The sequence below is a fragment of the Bicyclus anynana genome, chromosome 1, assembly GCF_947172395.1.
Source record: "Bicyclus anynana chromosome 1, ilBicAnyn1.1, whole genome shotgun sequence".
NCBI lineage: Eukaryota > Metazoa > Arthropoda > Insecta > Lepidoptera > Nymphalidae > Bicyclus > Bicyclus anynana.
The window spans coordinates 19058652-19084774 of NC_069083.1; the positions used below are offsets into that span (position 1 = coordinate 19058652).

Below are 26123 nucleotides of genomic sequence, written 5' to 3' on the forward strand. Positions count from 1 at the left end.
CACATCATTGTCAGAGTGGTCGTGACTCGTGATCGTCATATCGTACGAACGTACTGCAGCTGTTCTACCTACTAAAGCAGTTTTTTACTTGGTCCAGCGCATTAGCAACCTGCTACATGTGCCTTTAACTTGATCCTTTTTTAAGAATATATTCGCCATGTCTTTTAAATATGACCAATAGGTAGGTACTCCCATTCCCCTCCAACGAAAAAGCACAGAAAAAAACAGCTTTAGCGTTTTCTATGTGTGTAGTCTTTGGAGTGGGAACAATGGACCAGCAAACGAGGATCGAACCACGACCGCACTGGTGTTCTGACGGCCTCTTTTTGAGCTATTTAAGCTTCAATAGCTAAAGGGTATAATGAAAATAATTGCTTCAACGTGGTGGAATAAAAAACTAGGTAGGTAAATACATAGTTATGTAGGTATCTATCGTACCTATAGGCCATACAAATCTGGATTGAACGCGCAGTCAAAGGATGTCGTTAATCCCGTCGATTCGTCAGCCGGCCGCCGCTGGGGAGTCGAGATAAAAATAAAATAATAACACCGCAACACGTTTCATATAATGCCCCGATTTATTGTTGCGGAGTTGTTGTCTTCAGATAACAAATTAATTAATTTATCGCTGAATCGAGTTCCATTATTGGGAGAAATGGAAATCAATGGATTTATTATCTGAGCGGCGCTAGGTACGGACAGCTATTCACAGAATTCTATTTATTGTATGAACTTTGATGAAGAGTATATATGTAGTAGATATTCTATTACATGGGTATTTTTGATCAATTATACCATACCATGTACCTTCCTCTACGTTTTCACGTATCTTCCTATATATTATGTAAGTAGGTATATGACACCTATTTGGCAAGTTCATCGTCAAGTCTGGGATGTCGGCAGTGAAAAAAATACCGAACCCATAGCCATAACTATCGATATTTTTTATTACAGGACCAGAATATATGGAGCTTAGACCCACCACGCTGCTACTATGCTCAATGAGTTTTAATATTAAATGAATGATGTTATAATTATTTATGCCACTGTTATGTAATGGCGCCATTTTTTCAGCTTCGTCTCATTGCACAATAGACAAGCGACGTGCAGTGGCGTACAATACTTTTTCTACGACCATGATAAAAGAAAATATAAAAGAAATCCTGGTAATTAATAACCTCGTTATTGATACAAGTTGGGAGGAGGGTAATTATCAAAAGTTATTACTGACCAGATGTGTTTTTACTGTTGCTTTATTAATAGTTATACAACTTAACAGCCACATATTGGATAGAAGCAGGCGTTACTTTGCAATTGCACGTTGTAGAGTCAACATCTCCTGAGGATGCTCCGGTTTCGGGGTAAAACGTACGTAGAGAGTATTTTGTCGGACCTGGGTGACGTTGTCGCATGGGTTCGCCGAATTTTCGCGGATGATAGCAAAATAAATAAATCATTATATAATTAACAGCCACAATTTCCTACAAATTGTGTGGTACATTATCTCGTTCCGAGATCAAAAAATTAAAAAAATATATATATCCTGGTATAATCTTTTTCTGAAAGTCTCATCGAGATGAAGCTACTCACGAAAAATTAACTTGATAGTAATCATTTGTACAAAATGTTCTACGGATCCCCGACTATAATATTTTTATTGTTATTTGTTAACATTTAAGCAGTCGGAATTATTACTACGTTTCTATGGTACACAGGTATGAATGAACGAAAAACATTTTTTTTTACTTAATTAAAACTTTATTTCGTTGTTGATTATAAGTATAATTAAGCTAATGAGGTGACATCTATTCGCTTGCTTAGTTTATTATCTATTATAAAAAAATTAAAAAATTTAAAAAAAAACTTAACATTGATCTAGTCTTTTGAGCACCCTTCTACAATATTGTGAACAATATTTTATACAAAAAAAATATTATACATATCATCCATGTGAACAGAATTTAAAAACTATTTTTAACTATTTTTAATCGGCTATTTGTGACCCGCACAACAATGTAATAGAAATTGTTGGACAGATTCATATAAAAACGAGGTTATTTAAATGCCCACTAAACTAGCGACTATTTAAATTAAGCTATTTTCATATAATCTATATTTAACACGACTAACTCCATTCATCTGCCTCTTTCAAAGGTTTGGCAAACAAATTGCAATTATTTATTGTTGTATTAAAGAGCCAGAGACTGTAACAGCGAGACCTCCCTCATTTAATAAAAGCTGAAAATTTGTCAGCCCATGTTCCTGCCCTAGGCAAGTAAGTACACCAAGTAGTCTTTGGACTGTGGTTGCTTTGGGAGGTAGCCAGATTGGAATGAATTTGACACATGACACAACGAAGTACAAAATTACTATTGATACGTAAATTCGAATCAAGACTATTCGTTTCTTATTTCAGCAAGTGTTAAATTTTTCGTGTAATATAATTTGTCATGTTTGTGTGCAATAAATGAATATTGTATTTTACCACATAAATGATAGTACTTTTATACTGATAAATAAAAATACGAAATTATTCCCTGACCATTCCAAAATATTAAAAAATGTAAAATGTTAATGTTTAAGTATTCAGTACTCCCGGAGTGCATCCAATTGTTTTTTTTATATGGTTCTGCGGAAAATTTGAAAAACATTACGCTAGCTTGCTGGCTGGTCCGAACTATTAAAGATTATACATTAAGGGTCTCTAAAAGAGCAGTCATGAAGCTAAGTGATTTCTCAAATCCTTGGAAATTTGAAAGTCTGAACTTTTGAAACCTGCTTTTGTGCCAAAGCCATATAAATAACTGTGAATTCTATAGTTAGTAGTTACGTAGTAGGAGCATGTATTGGTAAACTTTCAGACCTTATAAAATGAGGAAGATGTGACCATTACAGTACTCTCAGTCCATTTTTGCATCCCAATTAGCAAGAATAGTACTGACAAAAGCTTGAAATAGCGTTTAACGGTTTTTTAGGCATAGCAGAACGACTAGCATACGTCTATTAAAGCGAAGATATCACTTTCACTTCCGATACAATTGGACGAAACAGAGAGAAACATGTTCGCTATTGGTCGACAGTACATCTCTTCCCGATATATCGTAGACGCATGCTAAGCGTGAAGGCAATGGAGAATCTTAAGCATTAAAGTAATACACGCAACGTAAGTACCTCATATATTTAAATATAATACACTAATCTGTTTTTAAATAATATTAGTCAAGTTTAGGGCACATTTACAGAACACTTTCGGCCCTAGTGTGACAAACTGCTTTTATTGTACAAACTACACAGAGCTTACACTGCATAACAAAAGCTAAGCTGACATTCATGGCGTTTAATGTAGATAATATAATACAGACAAATAGTGGCTATGCAATAGTATAGTGTAGTAGTAGTGTATAGATATTCTATTTTCGGAAGGCTTTGTAATTTGGATGTTAGAAATAACGTTGCCAGCAAAACAGTAACAGATTTTTATTATTTAGTGATACATTTCCAAGCCCGTCTATTAAAAAATCCTTTTTCAGTTTTAACCTTGACACAATATTTTCACAAACGCGGTGTCTGTACGCCTTCCGACTGCAACTAGCTACACAGTCTTTTGAAAATAGAATATCTATAATTATTATTACTCTGATGTGAATGAAAGGTTAAAAATTTATAACAAAGCATTATTTGCGAATGCATGTATAGTATATAGCATTTTTAATTAATTTATAAACACATCCTGTGACTTGTGATGCACGGACTAAGTCCCATGTATATATGTAGTTACACTACTCCGGGGAGTCAATTAGGATGGAATGGTAAGATGCCAACCAACTTTACTGCTTTAAACTTTCTGTTTATTAGATACAAACGGTATGTGATAAACAGAAAGTTTCGTTCAATCAGTTTTACACACCAACGCGCACTGCAGTTCTATTCTGACACGACGTTTGATGATGAAGTTATAACTTCTTATAACTTCAAAACGTCCTTATAACCTTCTCAAACTACTTCGTAACGTTACGCGTTACGGCGCCACTATGTTTGGCTTCCCTTTGTATCACGCATACAGGCGCAGGTTTAAGGTATCACTTCTGTCGAGCGTCCCGAGACGTACGTTTCTTTCTTTCATAATTCGACAGTGTAAGTCTCGAATTCATCTCTATCTCTGTCTAACTCCATACTAAAAATAACGAGTGATACAAACGAATTCCGAGCTCACACTGTCATATTACAGAAACGTTACAGAATAGTTACTGGTAACTGTCAAACGTTTGTGTACACCGTAATACATCAAAGATAAACAGACTTCAAAAAGTAGACAAACTACATAATATTGTTTTATATTCTATTGTATTGCTTGTATGAACACTATAATATATTGTATTGATTGTATGAACGTTATATTGTATTGTATTGCTTGGATGAACACTATATTGTATTATATTGCTTGTATGAACACTATATTGTATTGTATTGCTTGTATGAACACTATATTTTATTGTATTACTTGTATGAATGCTATATTGTATTGCTTGGATGAACACTATATTTTATTGCATTGCTTGTATGAACGCTATATTGTATTGTATTGCTTGGTTGAACACTATATTGAATTGTATTGCTTGTATGAACACTAAATTGTATTTATTGCTTGGATGAACACTGTATATTGTATTATATAGTGTATATTGTATTATATTGCTTGTATGAACACTATATTGTATTGTATTGCTTGTATGAACACTATATTTTATTGTATTACTTGTATGAACGCTATATTGTATTACTTGGATGAACACTATATTGTATTGTATTGCTTGGATGAACACTATATTGTATTGTATTGCTTGGATGAACACTATATTTTATTGTATTGCTTGTATGAACGCTATATTGTATTGTATTGCTTGGATGAACACTATATTGAATTGTATTGCTTGTATGAACACTAAATTGTATTGTATTGCTTGGATGAACACTGTATTTTATTGTATTGCTTGGATGAACACTAAATTCGACTAATATCTCCCCTCCCAACTGAGCGTAAAGCTTGTGCTGCTAGCAATAGTTCAACGTTGCGCGAACACCGTTGGGCTGAAAGTGCTGTCGGTGACATCATCAGAAGGGTCTGTAGGAGGCCGGATACTTGACGGGTATCGCCAGTCTCGTGGCGGTGTCCAGGTACTCCCAGCCGAGCTGGCTGGCTGCCTGCGCGAGCCTCTCTTCCACCTCCTTGGAGGGTTTCTCCTCCAGGATCTTGGTGAGCAGCTTGATGGCCCGCCCCCAGTGCTTCAGGCTGAAGCAGTGCCACACGCCGTAGTGGATGACCTGGATGGAAATATTTAATCATCATAATCGGTGTTAACACATAATATAATACGACTTATCAACAAAAATTATAAAAAAAAAATTGAAGTAGGACTTCATTTGGCACGCTTGCAAGCGGTGAATGCGTTACGAAAGTGTATTACCACGATGAGTGCTGCCATCTACAGGCACAGTGTTTGTTATTTTAAATTACCAGTAGATGGCGTTTTTAGAGAACTTTGAAACAAATCATTTTTGTACACCTCCGGAACCTTTTGTGATGCAGTTATGTCTAAGGCTCATTTGTTTTCATTTTTGAAGTTTTACTTCAGTCGTGTGGTCTGTGACTATTTTGTAGCACTTATTCACGTACCAAAGACAGCCCAGCCCAACGGTGATGGTAAGTGGGAGAACTATAAACAGTTCGCGGGGCAACCAAAGAACACACCCTACAGAGCACTGCCCTGACTTGAAGCATAGATGCTGTAACGGTCAAGCAGCTTTTGTCGGCATCTACAGCGTAACGCTGCTTACGCTTTACAGCTACGGGCATAGTTTTTCCTGTGAACTGTCCTTGCTATGGACCCCAAGGTGCCGCGGGGAGCGACTTGACGGCAATAGAATATTCCCCCGGTCTAGCACTGGCTTTACAACTTCTGGCGTTACCTTGGCGTCGGTGAGGTCGGCGAACTTGAGCAGGTCGGCCATGTTGGTGTGCAGCGCGTCAGCGAGCTTCTCCTTGGCGGCCGGGCTCTCCGCCAGCGCCTTCAACCGGCACAGCGCCGTGCCCTTGCGGCACAGCGCGTCTATGAGGTAGGTCTTCTGCTTCTCGTGCTCTCTGCAATAGACATAACAAATAATTTATAATTTTTTTTAATTGGATGGATTAGATTGGATTTTTATTGAAAAACTATGGTTATTTACCATCGAGTCCTTAAATTCTCAAAAAAGATACGTTTTTTTATTTAACTGAGGAGTGCGAAGAAGTGAAAAGGAAAATATTGGGTTGATGAGATAATCCAAGTATGCCACGATAATCTAACCATTGGGACAATATTGGTTTTTAAGCATGCCATAAGGATTAGTCAATCCTCGTATAACTTCTTGTTTCTGATTAAGATATTATGCAATGTGATAAAATAGCAGTATAATACAATAGTTCGGTACTCACTGTTTGATCTTGGTGGCGTCGCACCGCGTGTCGTTCTTCATGCCGAGGTAGGCCAGCAGCTTGTCTTGCTCTATCTGCTTTATGACCTGCCCACAGACACGGAAGCATTTATAAGTGCCTAACATGCAATATATGCCGGCTTATTGGTTAGTGGAAGATAACCTAAAGGGAGAGAGGAATTCGCTAATGAGTAAAAATGACTTCATACCCTCAAATACAAATCCGTCCGCTTCCTAGCCAGGGAAAATAATTCATTTTAATTGTAGGTAGTCAAGTAGAACATATACCTTTTCAGATGTAGTGATCAGCTGTTCACACCACGCGGTGGTGACATCGGGTTCTTCCGTAGCACTCGGCAACCTGTGACAATGTATACCAAATTGTTGACTTCACTTTTCACAATAGGTAATATATTTTTTGCATAACAAAACCATGATAAAGGTAACATCCCGAGATTTGGTAAAATTAACTGTTGTAAATATTTGACATTATTACACCCGCAATACACTACTTGCGAAGTTGATCGAAGTAAATTGAATCTTATAGTATAGATACAAACTTCTGCTTCACTTCATTGCTCAACTTTCAATTGTTGTCAGTTTTAACTCTAGTTAAAAAATCAAAGTGATCTGAGGTTCGGATACGAAACACCTCGGTACATTCGGCTAACTTTGGGACTTGGTAATGCGTCGAAAGTGTATTTGAGCTTAAACTTAAGCAGTAAGAAAGAATAGTAATGCTCACTTCTTGGGGTCGGTGGGCGAGTCGATGCCGTGCAAGTACGCTATGTGCGCGCCGAGGAAGTTGGGGAACTTCTCTACCAGCTCTTCGTACGCCTGCTCCAGCTTTTCACCCTCTGGAACATACACATAGTAGAAGAATCATTCTCAAGGTTTTAACTTTGCCTACATTTGCGGCTATATTTTTTTTTTTATTCTTTACAACTTAGCCCTTGACTACAATCTCACCTGATGGTAAGTGATGATGCAGACTAAGATGGAAGCGGGCTAACTTGTTAGGAGGAGGATGAAAATCCACACCCCTTTTCGGTTTCTACACGACATCGTACCGGAACGCTAAATCGCTTGGCGGTACGTCTTTGCCGGTAGGGTGGTAACTAGCCACGGCCGAAGCCTCCCACGAGCCAGACCTGGTTTATATATAATTATTTTTATTATTAGTTTCTTCGTTAGGTTGCCTGGAAGAGATCGCTTTTTAGCGATAAGGCCGTCTATTGTGCATTTTCTTTCTTTCCATTATTTTTTTGTAGCGTATGTTTCTTTGTGGTGTACAATAAAGTATATTTTCATTTTCATTTCATTTCATTTCAGACCTTGACCAATTAAGAAAATCTTAATCGGCCCAGCCGGGGATCGAACCCACGACCTCCGTTTTGTAAATCCACCGCGCACACCACTGCGCCACGGAGGCCGTCATATCAGCCTTATTCCGTATTTTGAAGTCTCACCCAGCTTGGGCAGCCACAGCGCGACGAAGTCCTTGTAGGCGTCGGCGTAGTCGTCGCGCGGGCGCGGCTCGCGCGGCGCGCGGCGCGGCGGCTCGCACGCCAGCAGCGCCAGCGCGTACGCGTCCGTCTTGTGGCCCAGCTCGTCCTTGGCGAACGTCACCGCGCCCGTCAGCGTCACGCCCGCAGAGATGCTGGAGCGGCTGATCCTGGCCGGACAGAGGAGTTTCATATGGAGATGCATCACACCCACATTCTCCACTAAATGTAATATTGTGTCCTTCCACCATATTCGTTATCAACCCATATTCGGCTCACTGCTGAGCTCGAGTTTGAGAGGGGTTAGGCCAGTAGTCCACCCCGCTGGCCCAACGTGGATTGGCAGACTTAGAGAACTAAGAAAATTCTCCGGTATGCAGGTTTCCTCACAATGTTTCTTGCACCGTTTGAAACATATTTAATTTCTTAAAATGCACACAACTGAAAAGTTGGAGGTGTTGCCCCGGACTAGATTCGATTGGTCTCGAAGAACCGTTTTAACACTAATACTGTTTTCGTACATTAGAAACAAATATTTACTATTTTCTTAAACTTACTTCTCAGCGGCCACAGGAGTGAAGTACAAAGGTAGAAGCTCGCCATTTGCCAGCGACGTCGACGTAAACTTCTTTCCACCAGTTAACGCCTGGAAAATTACTATATGGTATTATAAAGTTTAGCACATTAATATATATCACTGTAACACACGGTATCTTTAGTTTAAATTGTGTCATAATTCGTTTATAAGGAGGTACCGGACAAGCCCCTAAATCTTTATGCGAGTGGTTGTTAGGCAACAGTTTTTTTTGTAAACACTCTAAATAATTAAACAATGCGTGTTTTGTGTGTAGACATTCCTGTACACAAATGTGTTTGTTGTCAACTGACAAATACATCTTAAAACAAACCGTCTTCAAAATGGAATAATAATATTACAGGAGCCATTTTAATTTGTTATTACAAAATCTAAAATCTAAGACTAAAAAACCGCAATATTGTATTATATCTAGCAATATGCTTATGACCTGTGGCTGCGAGAAGTAGGCGTCAAGCGTGATCGGCTGCGAGAGTCGCTGCTGTATGACGACCGGCATCTCCGACAGTCGCTCCAGCAGCGCGCGATTGTCGTGTCGCACGCTCAGGCGCAGCGTGTACTCGCCCTTCTCCACTTTCGCTGAGTACTGGCAACATTATACCGTATGAGACGAACATCTTAGCATTCGGGTGTTAGATGGATCTTATTACTAGACACTTAAAATACTTAAACTTCACAATTGAGAGTACGGCGGGAAAATCTTAGGAATCCCATGTCAAAGCCAAACTTGATGAGCAATATTTATTGACAAACAAATTAAAAATTAGGGTATAAATTGCTAGTCATTTTACATCTAATAATTCGAACAAACTAAAACTCGACAAATTATAGACTAAGATCCCAGAGCGATCTGACATAACTTATTTTTGCATAGATGAAACCTTACATTCTCAGTAGCATCTCATGTGCTTTGAATGTGGAGCGCGCCGTGTGACACCTGGGCAGGTACCAGGTAAGAAAGGTAACTAAAAATAAGTGTTACTTAACTTTATGTCTGATTTTTATATGTGTTGTGTAGAACATTATTCTAAAGTTGTATCATAAGTATCAGACACTGTCCATGGGCCAGAACTTTTGTCAAACGCTTTAAAGCTCCACTAAAATAGCTGAGTTTTAATTATTTTTACATGTCTGATTTGAAGTATGTTATTAAGGTAACTAATACTAAGTTGTATTTCGGTGGTGGTGGTGTCAAGGCCTTCAAGGTCTCCAAGGTATTAATTAAAGCCTTCTCTGAAAGAACCACGGGGAAGAACTGTCTGAAAATTGTAAAACTTTATGATTTAAACGGCTTCAGTTAACGAACCACTGTGTTATTTAAGAAATCATATAGTTATCGCTCAAAATTACGAAATCTTCATTGTAGAAGTTTATTTCTTTGATAATATTTAGGATTTTTTTACAACAATAATAAGATTTTTTTTTTATTCGGTTTCCACGTCGAATTAGTTTGTTATTTTATCAGTCCAAAGTAATTTTTGTGTAGTAGAAATTTTACATCATTTCTTCACACTGTAGAATCAAAATTCACTGTGTTTGCCAATTTTGTACACCTGCCCTGCCTTAAGACTAACTTTTCAATATCAGGCTTGGTACTGAGAATTTCCTGGAAGAACGAAAATCTCAATGTTTCATAGCCTAATCTTACCCTCATTGTCATGGCTGATGATGGTGCTGATGATGATACCTTGGAAGGGTACGCGTCTCCGACAGCCATGAGCTGCTTGCAGCTGTTGTACAGCATCCACATCTGGGACTCGAACTCCGACTCGTACAGCATGTCACACAGCATCGGCACTATCGGCGACACCTGCAATACAGTGGCAGCTCTAATTCAACATTCTCAGACTTTTTCAAGTTGAAATTAAAAAATTTGACGACCTCCGTAGCGCAGTGGTATTCGCGGTAGATTTACAAGACGGAGGTCCTGGGTCCTGGAGTCAGACAAAACTGTGAACAAGGCGAACTATGATGATGAGGTCTTTTCTTTCCAAGCCATCATCCAGCGGCAGGACACGTCACACTACCGTCTCCCGGAGACTCACCTCGGTGGCCTTGGCGATGTGGAAGGTGTAGGTGTTGAGCAGCTGGTACACCTGGCGGCTGGGCGGGATCACGTCGCGCGCCGTCAGAGGCACAAGCTTCGACTCCGACGGTCTGCAAATCAAATCTAATTTATTCTTTCACCTAGTTTTGAACGCAGACTTTCTGCAGGTTTATAGTCCAATCAATAGAATATTTTCCCTCGACTTTCTCAGAAACAGTTCCGATTTTGATGATTATTTTTTTGTCAAGTTTGTTTTTTGATATAATTTGAACCAGAAGCTACCTGTACACCGGCTCGATGTGCTTGAGCTGCGCGGAGGGCTGCACCTCCTGCGGGCGCAGCGCGGCCAGCTGCACGGCGCCCAGCGCGGCCGCGCTCATGGTGAGCCGGCTGCCGAAGTCCGGCTTGAGGCCGTGGAACTCGATGCTGTAGTCCACGGTGATGTCGCCCACGTTGGCCCAGTACTTGGCTATCACCACCTCCAGGGTCACGCCGCCCTGGACACGAGTGAGGTCAGACAACGCCGTTACGTCAGCAACAACACGCGAGAGACGCGTCACTCACCAGCAGGCGGAAGGGCGCGGCGACGGGCGCGGCGGGCGCCAGCACCAGCATGCGGTGCGTGTCGTGCGCGCGGCACGAGCGGCGCGGCGCCAGCTGCATGGCGTGCACGAGGAAGCGCGCGCCGCTCTCGCCGCCGCGCCGCGTGATGCGCACCACGCCCCACGTGGCCTCCAGCGGCACTGCACATGACGTCACGTTACTGCCGCACTCTCCAGCACTCGCGGGAGGGGGGGGGGGGGGGCGCTACTCACCGACGACGATGTGCCGCTTGATGGTGGACGGCTTGAACAGCACGTCCTTCTCATCGAGCTGCGGCGCGGCGGGCGGGGCGGCCAGCGGCTGCGGCTGCAGCACGGTGATGGGGATGCGGAAGGCGGGCCCCTTGCCCACGCACGACACGTCGTACGCGTCTATACTGGAATGTTATCACATATTGTATTTATACAAATTAACAAAAAATTCTGACTGTATTAACGATGTGGTAACTTTTGCGATTACCACATCTTTAATACAGTCGCTTGGTCGCTGACTATGGGCCTTATTAGAAGGCTCAAAGTCACTCAGCGGGCGATGGAGCGAGCTATGCTTGGAGTTACTCTGCGTGATCGAATCAGGAATGAGGAGATCCGCAGACGAACCAAAGTCACTGACATAGCTCAGCGAGTCGCGAAGCTGAAGTGGCAATGGGCGGGCCACATAGTTCGAAGAGCCGATGGACGTTGGGGCCTCAAGGTGCTGGAATGGCGACCCCGCACCGGAAAGCGCAGTGTTGGGCGACCCCCCACTAGGTGGACCGAGGATATCAAGCGGGTTGCAGGGAGCCGCTGGATGCTGGCGGCTCGAGATTGTTGTGCTTGGAGGTCCATGCAAGAGGCCTATGTCCAGCAGTGGACGTCTATCGGCTGATAAGGTAACTTTTGCGATAAACATGCAACTTTTTTTTCGTTTTATGTGTATGCTGCTGCAGCTGGTAGCGCGTTCATGAGGTCGACACCGGCCGGCGGCGCACGGCGGGCCTACCTGGCGAAGTGCGGGCCGGGCGGCAGCGCGGCGGTGCTGACGCGCACGGCGAGCGGGCGCGGCGCGTTCATGAGGTCCAGGTGCGCGGGGTGCGACAACGGCCGGCGGCGCACGGCGGGCCTACCTGGCGAAGTGCGGGCCGGGCGGCAGCGCGGCGGTGCTGACGCGCACGGCGAGCGGGCGCGGCGCGTTCATGAGGTCCAGGTGCGCGGGGTGCGACACCCAGGCGGCGGCGCAGGTGAGCGCCAGGCGCTGCCCGTACGCGATCTGCTTGGGTATGACGAGCTTGTCTGCAACGCAACGCACGCTACATACGTTTTTTTGTATCTGTATCTAACTAGTTTGTTATTTTAATTGAATGCCATAATTGTATTTTAGTTATTTTTACTCTAAAAATATTAGTTTACACTATGTGCAAATGTCTTTGTTGTAAATTCAGTATTTCAAATCAAACAAGTTAAAGAATTCAAACTCAGCAATTGCAAAGGGAATGAATTTAATTACTGTTGTGTGAACGCTCATCTTTTCATCTCACTAGCTGAAAAGGGCATCTTTGTCGCTTGAATCGAGGGAAAATGTCTATGTTTATGTTCACTCAGTGAAGAATCTCGAACATGTATTTTTAAGTAGTTTGTTAAATTATCTGCAATACGTCATTCCTTTTTAGTTCTTGGGCCTTTTGCACCCTTTGCCACGATGTGTGCATATACTCCGTGACCATCGACCTCCCATTAAATAGTGGATGCACAATCAGTGACCAAAAAACGTCCCCACTCAATGCATGTCTTGGCACTCCATTCACATTTGTAAATTCAACCTTAAACTCAAGCCTTAAGGTTGAATTTGCTTTAAATTTAAGATTTTATTGAATTTTGGACTATATTTAAAGAACTTTAGGTATAATTTTCTTTACGAATAATTCTAAAACTGTCAAAGCAAAAATGGCCAGTTTTTAAGTGAAATTTTGTACATGACTGTGCGTCCTTGTATTATAAGAGGTAAATGTCCGTAACACTACGTGAACTACCTGTAGCGCTAACCAACTAACCAATGCTACCAACGTGAAGAGAAATAAACATTTCATAGCGTTGGAGCGACAGAAATGGGACGGGGACAACTCGGCCGCCATTGGATGACATTTTTGTCTATTTCACTTGGATTCACGTCAACACTACTGGTGGCTTGCCTCACAAGATAAAATTAGTAGATAAACTGACCACCCAGACATAATTGTAAAACATTGCTCTGCTAGACAAGTAATCAACGAATCAAGTAGTTTTTTTTAATTACTTATATAGTAAGATCGACAGAAGTAATAAGAGAAGAAATGTAACAATTATTTTATAATTTAAATCTTGTTAAAATAAAGTTTTGATTAAATCCGAAAAAATGCCACTTTAAACAAATTTCGAAATATTTGGGTACCAAAAGTCCAAAGTGGTTGATCTCCTTTTACTTAAGAAATGTGATGTTTGACATATTACGTGTAGCTGCTATTTCCAAGAAATATTCAAAAGCAGTAGTTGGATCCGCTCAGTAAAATGACTTCTTAATAATATAATCACAAAAGTGGTTGCTATGAGCATTTTGCTGCTCTTACGAAAATAACGTTATTCATTTTAGTATTATTATCCGTCGCAACTCATGCCGCAAGTCTGGATACTATCAGTGAAGGGCTACTGAAGAAGGAGATTGTTACCACCAGATGACGCCAGGCGGCAAATTGCTCATAGCACCTACTTTCGGCGTAAGTAAAATTGACAAGTATTTATAAATTATACAGGGTGCTGGGGAGTATTTTCCATAACTCTAGGGTTATTTATATTCTTCAAGGAAAATTAATTTAAAATGTAAAAAGAACATGTGTTTTAAAATGAATATTTTCAGAGTTAAACATATTTTTTTTGTGAATTTTTGTGAAAATAAAATGTGTCCTTTATACGCATCGTTATAATTATGACATAGCCAATATTGACGTATTTTAAAATGCAAGGATAGATAAAGGCTTGTTTTACATGGATAGACGGAATTATTTTCATTACTTTGAATGTATTAAAAAAATATTAGTTATTCAGTTCGGCTCGTATAAGTGGACTCGTCAACACCTGTAAGTTATGGGAAATACTCCCCAGCACCCTGTATAGTAAAGATTATATGGCTCATTAATGGTAAAAACTCTAAAAACTCTTTTTATTTAAGGATTTAAATAGTTAAACATTGTGGTTGGCCCTATGCAACTGAGAGAGTATACTCACTTTCTTCATCCATATAGTTCTCCAGGAACTGCGGCTCCACCGTGACGCCGATGTCCTTGGGCGGCGCCTCTTCCAGCCTGGGCCGCAGGAAGATGCCCTTGGCGTTGCTGGTGCCGCACTTGAGGCTGAACGTGACGTCACACTCGGGCTGGTCGTGGTACTTCGTGAGCAGCTCGAAGGCCTAGACGAGAATCGTCATCATCATCAGACTATTTTAACGAATTGTGTATATCACTTCTTCCGTCCCATCGCAATGAAAGAAAAAGCGATATTTTTAACAGACTTCAAAAAAAAGGAAGAGTTTCTAAATTCTATGTGTATGTTTTTTTATGTTTGTTACCTCATAACTTTGTCATTATTAACTAATTTAGAAAATATTTTTTTGTATTAAGGAGTATAGTATTTCAGATTGTTCTCATTCAATTTTCACGAAAGTCGGTTCAGTACTGTTGTGTTAAAATCAAAATAAGTTAACTAATTTGCCAATACTGTCAAAAAAATCAAAATCAAAAATCATTTATTTCAAGTAGGCTCAGTTTACAAGCACTTTTGACACGTCAGTTGACTATTTGTAAAGATTCTACCACCGGTTCGGAAGGCAGGTTCTGCTGAGAAGATACCGGCAAGAAACTCAACAGTTGCTCTTTTGAAAAAGTCATACAGTATTATAATTTACAATTAATAACAATTACTGTTTACATTTTTTATAGTTTTACTTTCTGTGTGAAGGTGGAAGCTGATCCAACGACCTCCAAGCATCTTTATCATTAAGGAACTCATCAATGTTGTAGTACCCTCGACTAAGTAGATGTTTTTTAACACATTGCTTAAAGCTATGCATTGGCAGGTCCATCACAGTCTTGGGGATCTTATTATAGAAGAGTACACCCAAACCTACAAAAGATTTTTTTACTCTTTGGAGACGATATGCAGAAATAACTAACTTATGCCCGTGTCTAGTAAGACGTGGGTTTAAATCTCCTTTTCGTTTGTACAAATTAATATTTTGTCTTACATATACTATACTGTTATATATATATTGACAGGCTACTGTTAGTATACCTATTTCTTTAAACTTTTGACGAAGGGACTCGCGTGATTTAAATTGATATATTGCTCGAATTGCTCTTTTTTGAAGAACAAATATAGATTGTATATCGGCAGCCTTGCCCCACAATAAAATACCGTAAGACATTACGCTGTGAAAGTACGCAAAATAAACAAGCCTAGCTGTATCAACATCAGTAAACTGTCTTATTTTTCTCACTGCAAATGCCGCTGAGCTAAGTTTACCAGACAGTTTTTCTATATGAGCACCCCACTGAAGTTTACAATCCAAGGTCACTCCCAGGAAAACTGTGGAACTCTCCATTTCCAGTGTTTCACCATCGATCATTATAGACTTATCTAATTTTTTAACATTTGGCAATGAAAACTCAATACATTTAGTTTTCTTGGCATTCAAAAGTAGATTATTTGCAGTGAACCAATGCGACACATGCGATATGGCACGGTTTACGTCGTCAGAGTTATCTTTATTTCTGTCGAACTTAAAAATTAAGGATGTGTCATCAGCAAACAGTACAATCTCACATATGCCGCTGACATGGTATGGTAAATCGTTTATGTACACTAAAAATAGAAAAGGACCCAGAATTGAACCCTGTGGGACGCCCATTATGGTAGTGGAACCGTGCGACTTTATATCATTTATGCATACCTTCTGCGTTCTATCACTGAGATAAGAGGCAATGAGATCGAGTGCAACACTTTTGATGCCATAGTGGCTTAACTTGAGTAGAAGGGTGTTATGGTCAACACAATCGAACGCCTTGGACAGATCACAGAACACACCAATAGCATTCTTAGAACCTTCCCATGCTTCATAAATATGTTTTAAAAGTTTAGCCCCTGCATCAGTTGTATTGCGACCTTTTGTAAAACCATACTGTTCAGGATGAAACAAGTTATTTAAATTAAAATGACATAAAAGTTGATTTAATATGATTTTTTCAAAGACCTTGCTAAGTGTTGGCAATATTGTAATCGGTCTATAGTTATTAAGATCTGACTTGTCTCCTGATTTAAAAAGTGGTATCAATTTGCCATGCTTCATTAGGTTCGGAAAAATACCTAAGTCCACACATTCATTAAAAATAATGGCTAAGTGGGGAGCAATGACATCAATTATATTAGATATTACTTTCACTGACATGCCCCACAGATCTCCGGTTCTTTTTAATTTTAACAAATTGAAAGATTTTTTAATGTCTGATACAGTTATGTGGTGAAATTCAAAAAGAACGTTGCACTCTTTAACATTGCCTCTTAATAGTCTCTGGGCTTCCGTAGCAGACGAATCTAGTGAATCAGTTAACAAGATAGGAACATTCTGGAAAAAATCTTCAAAGGCATTAACAACCTCGATATCAGTGTTTACCTTTTTGTCATTGACAATTAATTCAAAACTGATATCCCGCGGTTTGATTTTTCCTGATTCTCTATTAATTATATTCCAGGTGGTTTGTATCTTGTTCTCAGACTCAATTATTTTCTGTTTGATGTGTAACGATTTCGCAAGAATACAAACACGTTTGAAAATTTTTGAGTAACTTTTGACATAATCTAAATAAGCTAAATAAGCTAAATAAGCTAAATAAGCTGTTGCAAGTTGTCACTATGCTAGGGCACACCAAAAACAGAAAAATTAAATCTTTTTAACAAAATAAATTTAACTGACAGCGGGCGGCAGTGACAAAAAACAAAATAAACTTTAAGAGGCCTATATGGCACCACTTTCAAACCGATTGATAGAAAGGACTTACATACGATGTTATTTTTCATTTTTTAGAGCAGCTTTGAAGACGGTATTTTTTTTTTTTGTTAAAAAGATTGTACCGTCTTGTAATTTCACTGCTAGCCTATATCCTAGGTCATGTAGACGTTTTTTCCATATCCCAATTCCTATAAAGATTGGAGATGGGATACACCCACCACTCTGCCCCAATATGGTTTTGTAGGTTTACAGTAAGATTTTACTCTGTAACAAACCATTCTATTGTTGCCCATACTGATCAAACTTTGTTTGTGACATTCATGGTCATAACAACCCGATAATGATTATATAGCATCTGATAGTGATAGTAACACAGTCAAACATTGCCACCCTGGGCCGCATCATGGTGATGGACCTAAACTCCATATACCATGGAGGACATTCATCATAATACTTAGCCCTCATTCGCACAAGCGTTTTTTAAGGTACCCAATCCGTAACCCCCGCTATTATGGTAAAAATAAATCATTTATTATTAATCCAGACCAGGAAAACCAGCTCAACAGTAAAAGTTTCATCGTGATGAAAAAAACTTTTTTTCCTGGGGTAAATGATGTATGGGGAGTGGGACATCTCCTTTATTATGAAGTATGAATGAAGAAAAAAGCAACTTGGGAATGCATTTGTTTTATTTGAACGCTTTTTTAACGTCCGTTAGTTTCCCAAATTCTCGACATTTTTTATCTCGGTCCGGGAGTCGAACTGAAGACGTAGATTACCTTTTCGATGTTGAGCAGGCCGCAGCCCTGCGCCCAGGGCTCCACGTGCTCCAGGTAGGTGGCGGAGTTCTCCAGCGCTCGCTTGATGGAGTACGGCGAGTAAGGCAACTCCTGAGCCTTCAGCCCCGATATTAGCACCGCTGGAACACGGTACTTGACTCATAACTAATTTAATATAAACATTATTAATTTAGCATAGTACATTTTTTTTTTATTTACAAGTTAGCCCTTACTACAATCTCACCGGATGGTAAGTGATGATGCAATCTAAGATGGAAGCGGGCTAACTTGTTAGGAGAAGAATGAAAATCCACGCCCCTTTTTCGGTTTCTACGCGACATCGTATCGTCACTATCAAAATTGATGTACTAAACGTCGAACTAATTGTTTACTAACATTTTTGCCAAACGCTCCATTTGTATGGGATTTATAGTGACGTCATGAAACAGCTGAATTATAGACTGTCATGGCCGACAGGCGTTTCGGCTCGTATCGTCAAAAACATTTAAAAACTAAAATTTTCATGTAATCACATCTGAAAAAAATATAAAAAAAATTCAGTCGATGAACTATTTAAGACCATTTAAAAAAAGTGTCAATTAGGCTATTATAAATGTCTAATTTATCTCTATATGGAATTTCTTCAAAATTGGTTCAGTGGTTTCAGTTTCAGTGTAAAGGTAACAGATAGACAGACAGAGCGACCTAATGAATGTATTCAGTGTTGACATACCGACTGCTCCGGCGACGTGCGGCGCCGCCATCGACGTGCCGTTCATCAGCTGACAGTTCCGCAGGGTGAACCTAACGGACAGTGACTCCATAAGTGTCGTGAACATACGTCAACGCTCATAGCCTAGGACTCAAAACTACTAGAACTTATAGCTGTAATGAGCTATTAAAATAAACCGACCAAGTGCAAGTCGGACTGGCACAAAGGGTTCTGTACCGTTATCTATAAAAACGGAAAAAAATCACGTTTGTTGTATAGGCGCCTACTTAAATATTTATTTTATTGTTATAATATTTATAGTATTTGTTGTTTAAATATGACTGTTGGTACGAAAATAGCAGCGAGTAGGGATCAAGCCACAACCTCTTGTGAATCCAGGCCCTTTAATAATAATAATAAAAAAGCCTTTTATTTCCTATAAACCTTAAGCTAATTACAAAATATTATATATTTTCTTAATTCTATGTTAGTAATATTTAGTTAATTTGTTTTATTTTACAATTGTATTACTTATAGGAATCCCTTGGTAGGGTATAGGCCTCCTCCAATTTCTTCCATTTCTCTCTTTCCCGCGCTATTGTCATCCAGGCCCTTTACTGTTGAATAATCTTTATCCAATTTTTTTTTTTGTGTTTTGCTTTATCCAAAGAAGCAGGCATGCCGGGTTGGTCATACGCAGGGCTGCGTGATCAAATGAGGAGAGCGTCAGACGAACCAAAGTCACTCACATAGCTCAGCGAGAGGCGAAGCTGAAGTGGCAATGGGCAGGCCACATAGTTCAAAGTTTGGGGTCCCAAGGTGCTGAAATGGCGCACCTGAGAGCGCAATTTTGGTTGACCAAAACTAGGTGAACCGAAGATATCAAGCGGGTCGCAGGGATCCGCTGGATATTGGCGACTCGAGACCGTTGTGCTTGGAGGTCCATGCAAAAGGTCTATGTCCAGCAGTGGACGTCTATCGGCTGAAAAGGAAGTATATTTAAAAACTTGAAAGCTCGTACCTGGCGACGGAGGCGACGGCGCCGCCGGGCGCGCACACGGACAGGCCGGCGGCGCCGTCGGCGCAGGGCCCGCGCGAGCTCCAGCTGAAGGCGCCGGGCGCGCCGCGCACGCGCATGGAGTACGCCGCCAGCATCATCTCCGCCGACACGTACGCGCCCACGCCTGCACACCGACCATGTAGCACGACACGCGCACGACTCGCCCACAACACGCCCACGACACGTAGTGTCGGCTGGTGTAGTGCGGCACGTTCATTGACTAACTAGATGTGGAGCTGGCTCGCTAGACGTTACTCCTATGTTGTTGTAGTAAGTATACGATCAACGATCCGACAACCTTATAAAAACTGTTTCTAAAAACTGTATGTTTCATTGATTTAATAGTTTTCGTAGTGTAAAGAACTCCCTAAAAATGCCGGTTTGTGCAGTGTAAATGTGTATGTGTAAAAAATCGATTAAGAAGTTCTAGTTTTCTAAAAGATTTTTTAACTTAATAAACCAGCTGATGCCGAGCGATTTTATCCGAGTGGTTACCATTCCCGCAGAAATACGGGGATAATATATAACCTATAGCCTTCGTCGATAAATGGGCTAACACTGAAAGAATTTTAAAAATCAGACCAGTCGTTCATGATATTAGCGCGTTCAAGCAAACAAACAAACTATTCAGGCGTAAGGACTCGACACTCCGCACTCACCGATGAGTATGGGCTGCGCGATGTCGGGCGGCGCGCCCACGGTGGCCAGCGCGGGCCCGTGGTTGCCGGCCGACACCACCCACGACACGCCGTAGCGGTTCACCACCGAGCTGATCACGTCGCCCACTCGCCTGGCATAGTGCAAAATAATTACTTGTAGTTCAATCAAACAATGGCTGTAACAAGTCATCGTTCAAACTGATGAAGAAAACTTTGTAACGACTTTTTGAGACGAGGTTATGCTAACTGTATTGTATTTCTTTTTTTTATAACTTTATACCTTTTGTTATGTAGGTCTTTAGTGTCAGACACTTTTTTGCTAATATACATATTATAAGTATAGTAAATTGTGGGTAGGCTGATAAAAAATACACATTCTTACAAACTCGAGTGTTTTACTGATGATATCTTAAATAATATAATTGTAACAGCATTTCTCATATACAACTTACCCAGCATTGGACCAGTGTGCGTGCTCCCCATAACTCATGTTGATAACGTCAATCTTCATGGTCTTGGACAGCTCCATGACCTTGATGCAAGCCCTCACGAGAGCCGTGCCGGTCTCCATGGAGCCCAGCCGGCTGTCGCCGATTGTTAACGACACTATCTTAGCGCCGGGAGCGACGCCATTCTTGTCTGGCGCATCGGGGAAGTAACCAGCTGCTATCGCGGCCACATGGGTGCCGTGGGTTGCTGGAAGATACAAACTACTTTCAACATCAAAATAACAAAGACCTGGCAGGCTATCACTCTAAAACCTAAGTAATGGGGTAGTCAGGATTTCACTCACAAAGATCATTGGTCCATATGAGCTTTAAACCAACATACACATCTCACAAGAGATTTCAGCTAATTCGGCTCAGTAGTTGAGGCGAGAAAGAGAAACAAACATGCATATCATCAAAATCATCAGTTTTCGCAAATCTCGGGAAACAAAGGAGGAGGAGAAAGGTGCAATAATATAATATGCATTAGAAAATTAATAATCAAACTCACTTAATATGCTATGTTTCTCTATAAGGATAAGTACCGTACCAACATGGTTTCCCTTTAATGTCATTGTAAAAAGAACCACTGTATTTGTACCACCAAAGTCTTGAAGTACCTTCATAAATACCACATACACAAGTTAGAGCGATACAAGCACACTCACAGCACATGCCCACCACCTCCAGCGTGTTGCCGGCGTCGTGCACGTTGACGCTGACCGTCATCTCGTCCAGCGGCGTGAGGTGCGCGTGCTCGTGCGTGGCGCTGTACTCGCCCAGCAGCGTGCCGGCGCTCAGCTGGCCCGACTCAGACGTGTCTATACATGCTCTGTGGAGTGAACATTCTAATATCATTGCTTTATCTATACTTACATGTCTTATCCATAAGGTTAATGCCCATAGAATGACCACGCTGCATGTGGGTTGGTCATTCGCAGGGCTGGATTTTTCCGCACCGGTGGACCCCCTACTAGGTGGACCAAAGATATTAAGCGGGTTGCAGGGAGCTGCTAGATGCTGGTGGCTCGAGACTGTTGTGCTTGGAGGTCCATGCAATAGGCCTACGTCCAGCAGTGGACGTCTATCGGCTGATAAGGTAAGTCATAAATCATAAATCATTTATTGCCAGAATGTGGTCATATACAGATATTGTTACATTTTAATGTTCATACACAATCTGCCTCATAGGCGTGTAAGTAGTGTAATGTAAGGTAAGGTATGTTTCTTACGTAGTAATTTATTCCTAAAAGATAGATATATATGTTATCTCAGACTTTTTTGCATTCCTTTAAGATAAGAATAGGTATTCTGTTGTTATATGCAACATACTAAAATTTTTCAATATTGGTAACTTATCTTTTCTGACTTATGACTTTGCATGAATTACGAGTATAAAATGTAGGACTTAACTTTCTATAGAAGCAAACTTTTTATAGGACACATGTTAACAACTTTCAGTGACTGATATTAAAAAGCAACAAGTTGCATTTTTCTTATGATTTTTAAATGCACGATTTCTTTTTGTCTCCCATAGTAAAACTCACTTATGGCAGCTATTTGTATTGATATTCATTACGGACTGGCTGTGTGAAGATGATAATTGTGTTTACAAATTCTAATGTATCATATTTTAATGTATGTTACATTCAAATAGTGGACATTTTCATTTGCTCCTATTCCTACCTCCAAACAGTTCCATCGTGGAACAGTACACAGTCATAAGCGGGACCTAAGTCTGTGTATTTCTTCTCTGCTTCTTTCAATACCTCCACTCGGGCCTCCAATTCCTCTTTTTGTAATTTTTCCTCTTGTGTGAGGGTTGTTTTTGATGCTGGAATGACATGAATAATCTTAATTTGTTAGAAATTTACTGCAAAACTGATGGATAGATCTTAAAAATAACCTAAAAATGTCTCATCACTCCCATATCTGAGATGAATCTAATAGCACATCATAATTATGTTGCAAAATGGTAAATGAATAAGGCTGTAGTGTGCCTGCAATGTAGCCTGGTATACAAATCCCTCAGGAACAACAGCTATTTAGAGGAAAGATTTATGTTTTTGCTGTGCCCCTGTGTACATAAAATTACATGATGATTGGCTGAGTAGTTAGTGTTAAAGCTCTTGAATTATGTATACAAGTATATTGATTGTCTGCACTGTCCGTCATTGTCTTTTCTCTCATGGTTTTGGGCTTCATAAAAATGTAGGACATATATTTATTGACAATGCAAACTGAAATGGAAATGGGCTTACATGGAAAAGTATGTTTAAGATTAATAAACAGTTAAGAATTCATTATTTATTGTTTATAAATACTCTAACAGAAGAATATAAATTAAAGCATAAACACACTCACTTTCATATCTATAATCAGTTTGTGAGCTTATATTTTACATAGAAGACATGCAATGTAGTCTATTGTAATTTGCAATAGGAAATTAACTTAGCATAACAACCTATAGTAGATAACCATATCTCTGTGATAAACACCCTCTTCAGAGATACAACAAATACCTACCCACTTCATTTTCAAATTCCTGCAGCTCTTTGCTAGCCTGTGCAAATGCAGGCTTGTGACCAACATCCCAGTTATTTTTTCTGTGCTCTTGTATTCTTTCTTTTACTTTGGAGGGGTATAGGCTGAAGGGGTAGAGAACTCCCACACGCCATTCTCCCTTAGGGTTGTCCCATTCACTGGGTATCTAAAAGATATTGAATATTTATTTGATAATTACACAAGAAATGCCTGACCAGAAATATAAAAAAAAACCTAGATTGGGGATGCCACAAGTATTTTAGCTGTCTGTACAAAAATTAGATTATTTCTGCAACATAGCAAGCTAATTTTGCTGAAAATTATAATATGTTATGAGATTCGTTATGTGTTCTTATAGAAGTCATGAACACTGTGGCATAGAACATATATTTAGTATTGGACCTCGGAATTTAGCCAGTCTATTTAGTATTAAAGTGTTTATATGATTTCAATAGCATTGCATAACAAAAATTTTAATGAAATCCCTCTAGTAAAGTATTAATAACATTAATGATTTGCAGAAGGTATATCTGAGTATTATGGACATATTGGACAGCTTATAGCACATCTGTAAGGTCTTCTGTTGAATCCTCGCCTATTGGGCCCACTCCTAACATTGTCATATTTAAGAAAAAACACAAGAAGATACACATTAAATAAGTAAATGTTCCAGCAAAATAAACGCACTTTATGAAACAATGGTCAAAGCAACGTGTATGGGCCGAAAAATACAAAGAACAGCTGTAACAGTTTGACACTATAAGAGTCAATGACCTTGTGACATCAGTAAAATAACAAAGGGAAGTAGTTTAAAATAAAATTACTTAGTGCAATAGTGCATTTCTCTGTACATTTTGTAAGACTTCTAACTACAAAATATCAAACTTACCGTCAGTTTTCGGCCTGTGATGCCGGTAATATGTCCGTCCACTACCTTGCGAACTGTACTTGTGTCCACATCGCCACAGCCGCTACAGTCGAACCTTTCTATTACTTTAGTCTCCCCTGTACTGGTCTCCTGGAACACAAAATTAAGCTCCCGTTAACCAACAAATTACCAAAAAAATGCAAAACTAAACAAATCGTGACGAGTCATTTTTTTACCTTAAGTCCCGCGGCCGCCGGGTCAACGCCGGAATCCAAAATTGCAATGACCGTATTGCGACCATCGTACTCTACGTTTTTAGTTAAAAATGTAACGACCCCTGTTTCTTTTTTCGGCATTAATCCCCAAACGGGGAAATCACAATCGATCGGTACGTCTGCCATTTTTGATGACTGTGTACCTTTGAAACACAGATTAAATTAAAACCTAGATCTCTGCCCAAACTTCAAACATTCAATAAGCCAATGATTAATAGATACTAAGTTTAATCAAAGAATCAGTAAAAAAAATCTCTCACTCTCACTCACACTGAAGAAAGGAAGAAAGGAAGAAAGATTAAAATAAATGTGCGTACTTAGTTATTAAATTATTATAAAAAATACTTACCAAGCTTTCTCTTATTGTGGTTACACTCAGATTTATTTCTAAACGTAAATAATGAAGAATCAGCTTTTGTTGGTCTGCTGTCAGCTGTCATTGTCATTGTCACTGTTATTTTGTAATTACCGAAATCTGTGTAAATTTTGTGATTCCTTTTCAAATTCAATTTATTAAATATGTGGTATGAAATAGTACCTACTTTCTTCATTATCACTGCAGGCTTAGGTTTGCCTGGCTTAGGTCTTTATCACATTCACAATTTAACCTTAGGCAACGTAAGTATCACTGTTTAAGTGTTAGGTAACTAGGTTTGTAAGCTAAACATAGAAAATTAGAAACCACAGATAATATCATGTCCATTATTTCTGTTAGCTATTACTGCTCTCTTACAATAACACAAGTTTTAACTAAAAAGAGTTATGTATATTTCATGTACATAATCCATATTTGACAAAATAACTAAACTTGCAAAATGATGGACCTTCCTTGAAAATATCTTGTAGTTTTGTAATATTGGGGTTATTATGTTCTCTATTCTACTAAGTTTCATTAAAATTTCACTGATATAAAGTAACAAGTCATATGTTGTAGCACCACAGACGCGCACACAATTCCCGGCTGGATCGTGTTCACTACATGCGTGACATGAGGCTAACTGGAAACCCTTACAAAATTAATGTGAGTATTCTAATATTGCTCATCAAATCCCCGATGGAGTAATCTCTTTCATAGAATTTCATCTTTATCTACAATAATAATATTGTAGAGAGCAAAAATTAATATTTTTGTATTTAACAAATACAATCGGCTAAGCTGTACAATCTACACAATCAATTTGAGAGTTGAAAATTTCATGTTTGATAGTTCTTGTTTATGTTAGTCTACTTGTAAAAATTTAACTAGCAAAAATAGATAGTTTTTGAGATATTATTAATTTTTGAAAGTCTAATTAAGGAAATCACATTCACAATACTGCATTTTATATAAGTTCTATCTTTTATGTTTCAGGGTTTGGATTCTTTGCCAGATAAATAAACTTCAACATATTAACATAATTTATAACATTCATAAAGCTTAGTTTACTTTGAAAATATAGAGATGGTGTGGTAATGGTGTTTTATTTAAATACAACACTTAATAGTATCCAGTCAAAATAACTAAT

General features: G+C 39.6%; 1 protein-coding gene across 1 annotated transcript; it reads right to left on the reverse strand.

Moving 5' to 3' along the window:
• Positions 1-1735: 1735 nt before the first annotated feature.
• LOC112047985 (tripeptidyl-peptidase 2) lies at positions 1736-25086 on the reverse strand. The gene is made up of 26 exons (XM_052884725.1): positions 24968-25086; positions 24580-24761; positions 24365-24493; positions 23458-23641; positions 22618-22765; positions 21600-21763; positions 20896-21139; positions 20444-20574; positions 19746-19908; positions 18746-18816; positions 18013-18152; positions 14458-14638; positions 12327-12492; positions 11434-11597; positions 11183-11361; positions 10901-11115; positions 10617-10728; positions 10259-10381; positions 9002-9157; positions 8534-8622; positions 7941-8146; positions 7217-7328; positions 6760-6832; positions 6473-6558; positions 5968-6139; positions 1736-5322 (listed from the first exon to the last, which is right to left on the reverse strand). Exons 1-26 carry the CDS (start codon positions 25062-25064, stop codon positions 5113-5115), a joined length of 3897 nt encoding a protein of 1298 aa, XP_052740685.1. The 5' UTR covers positions 25065-25086; the 3' UTR covers positions 1736-5112.
• Between the last annotated feature and the right edge of the window lie 1037 nt (positions 25087-26123).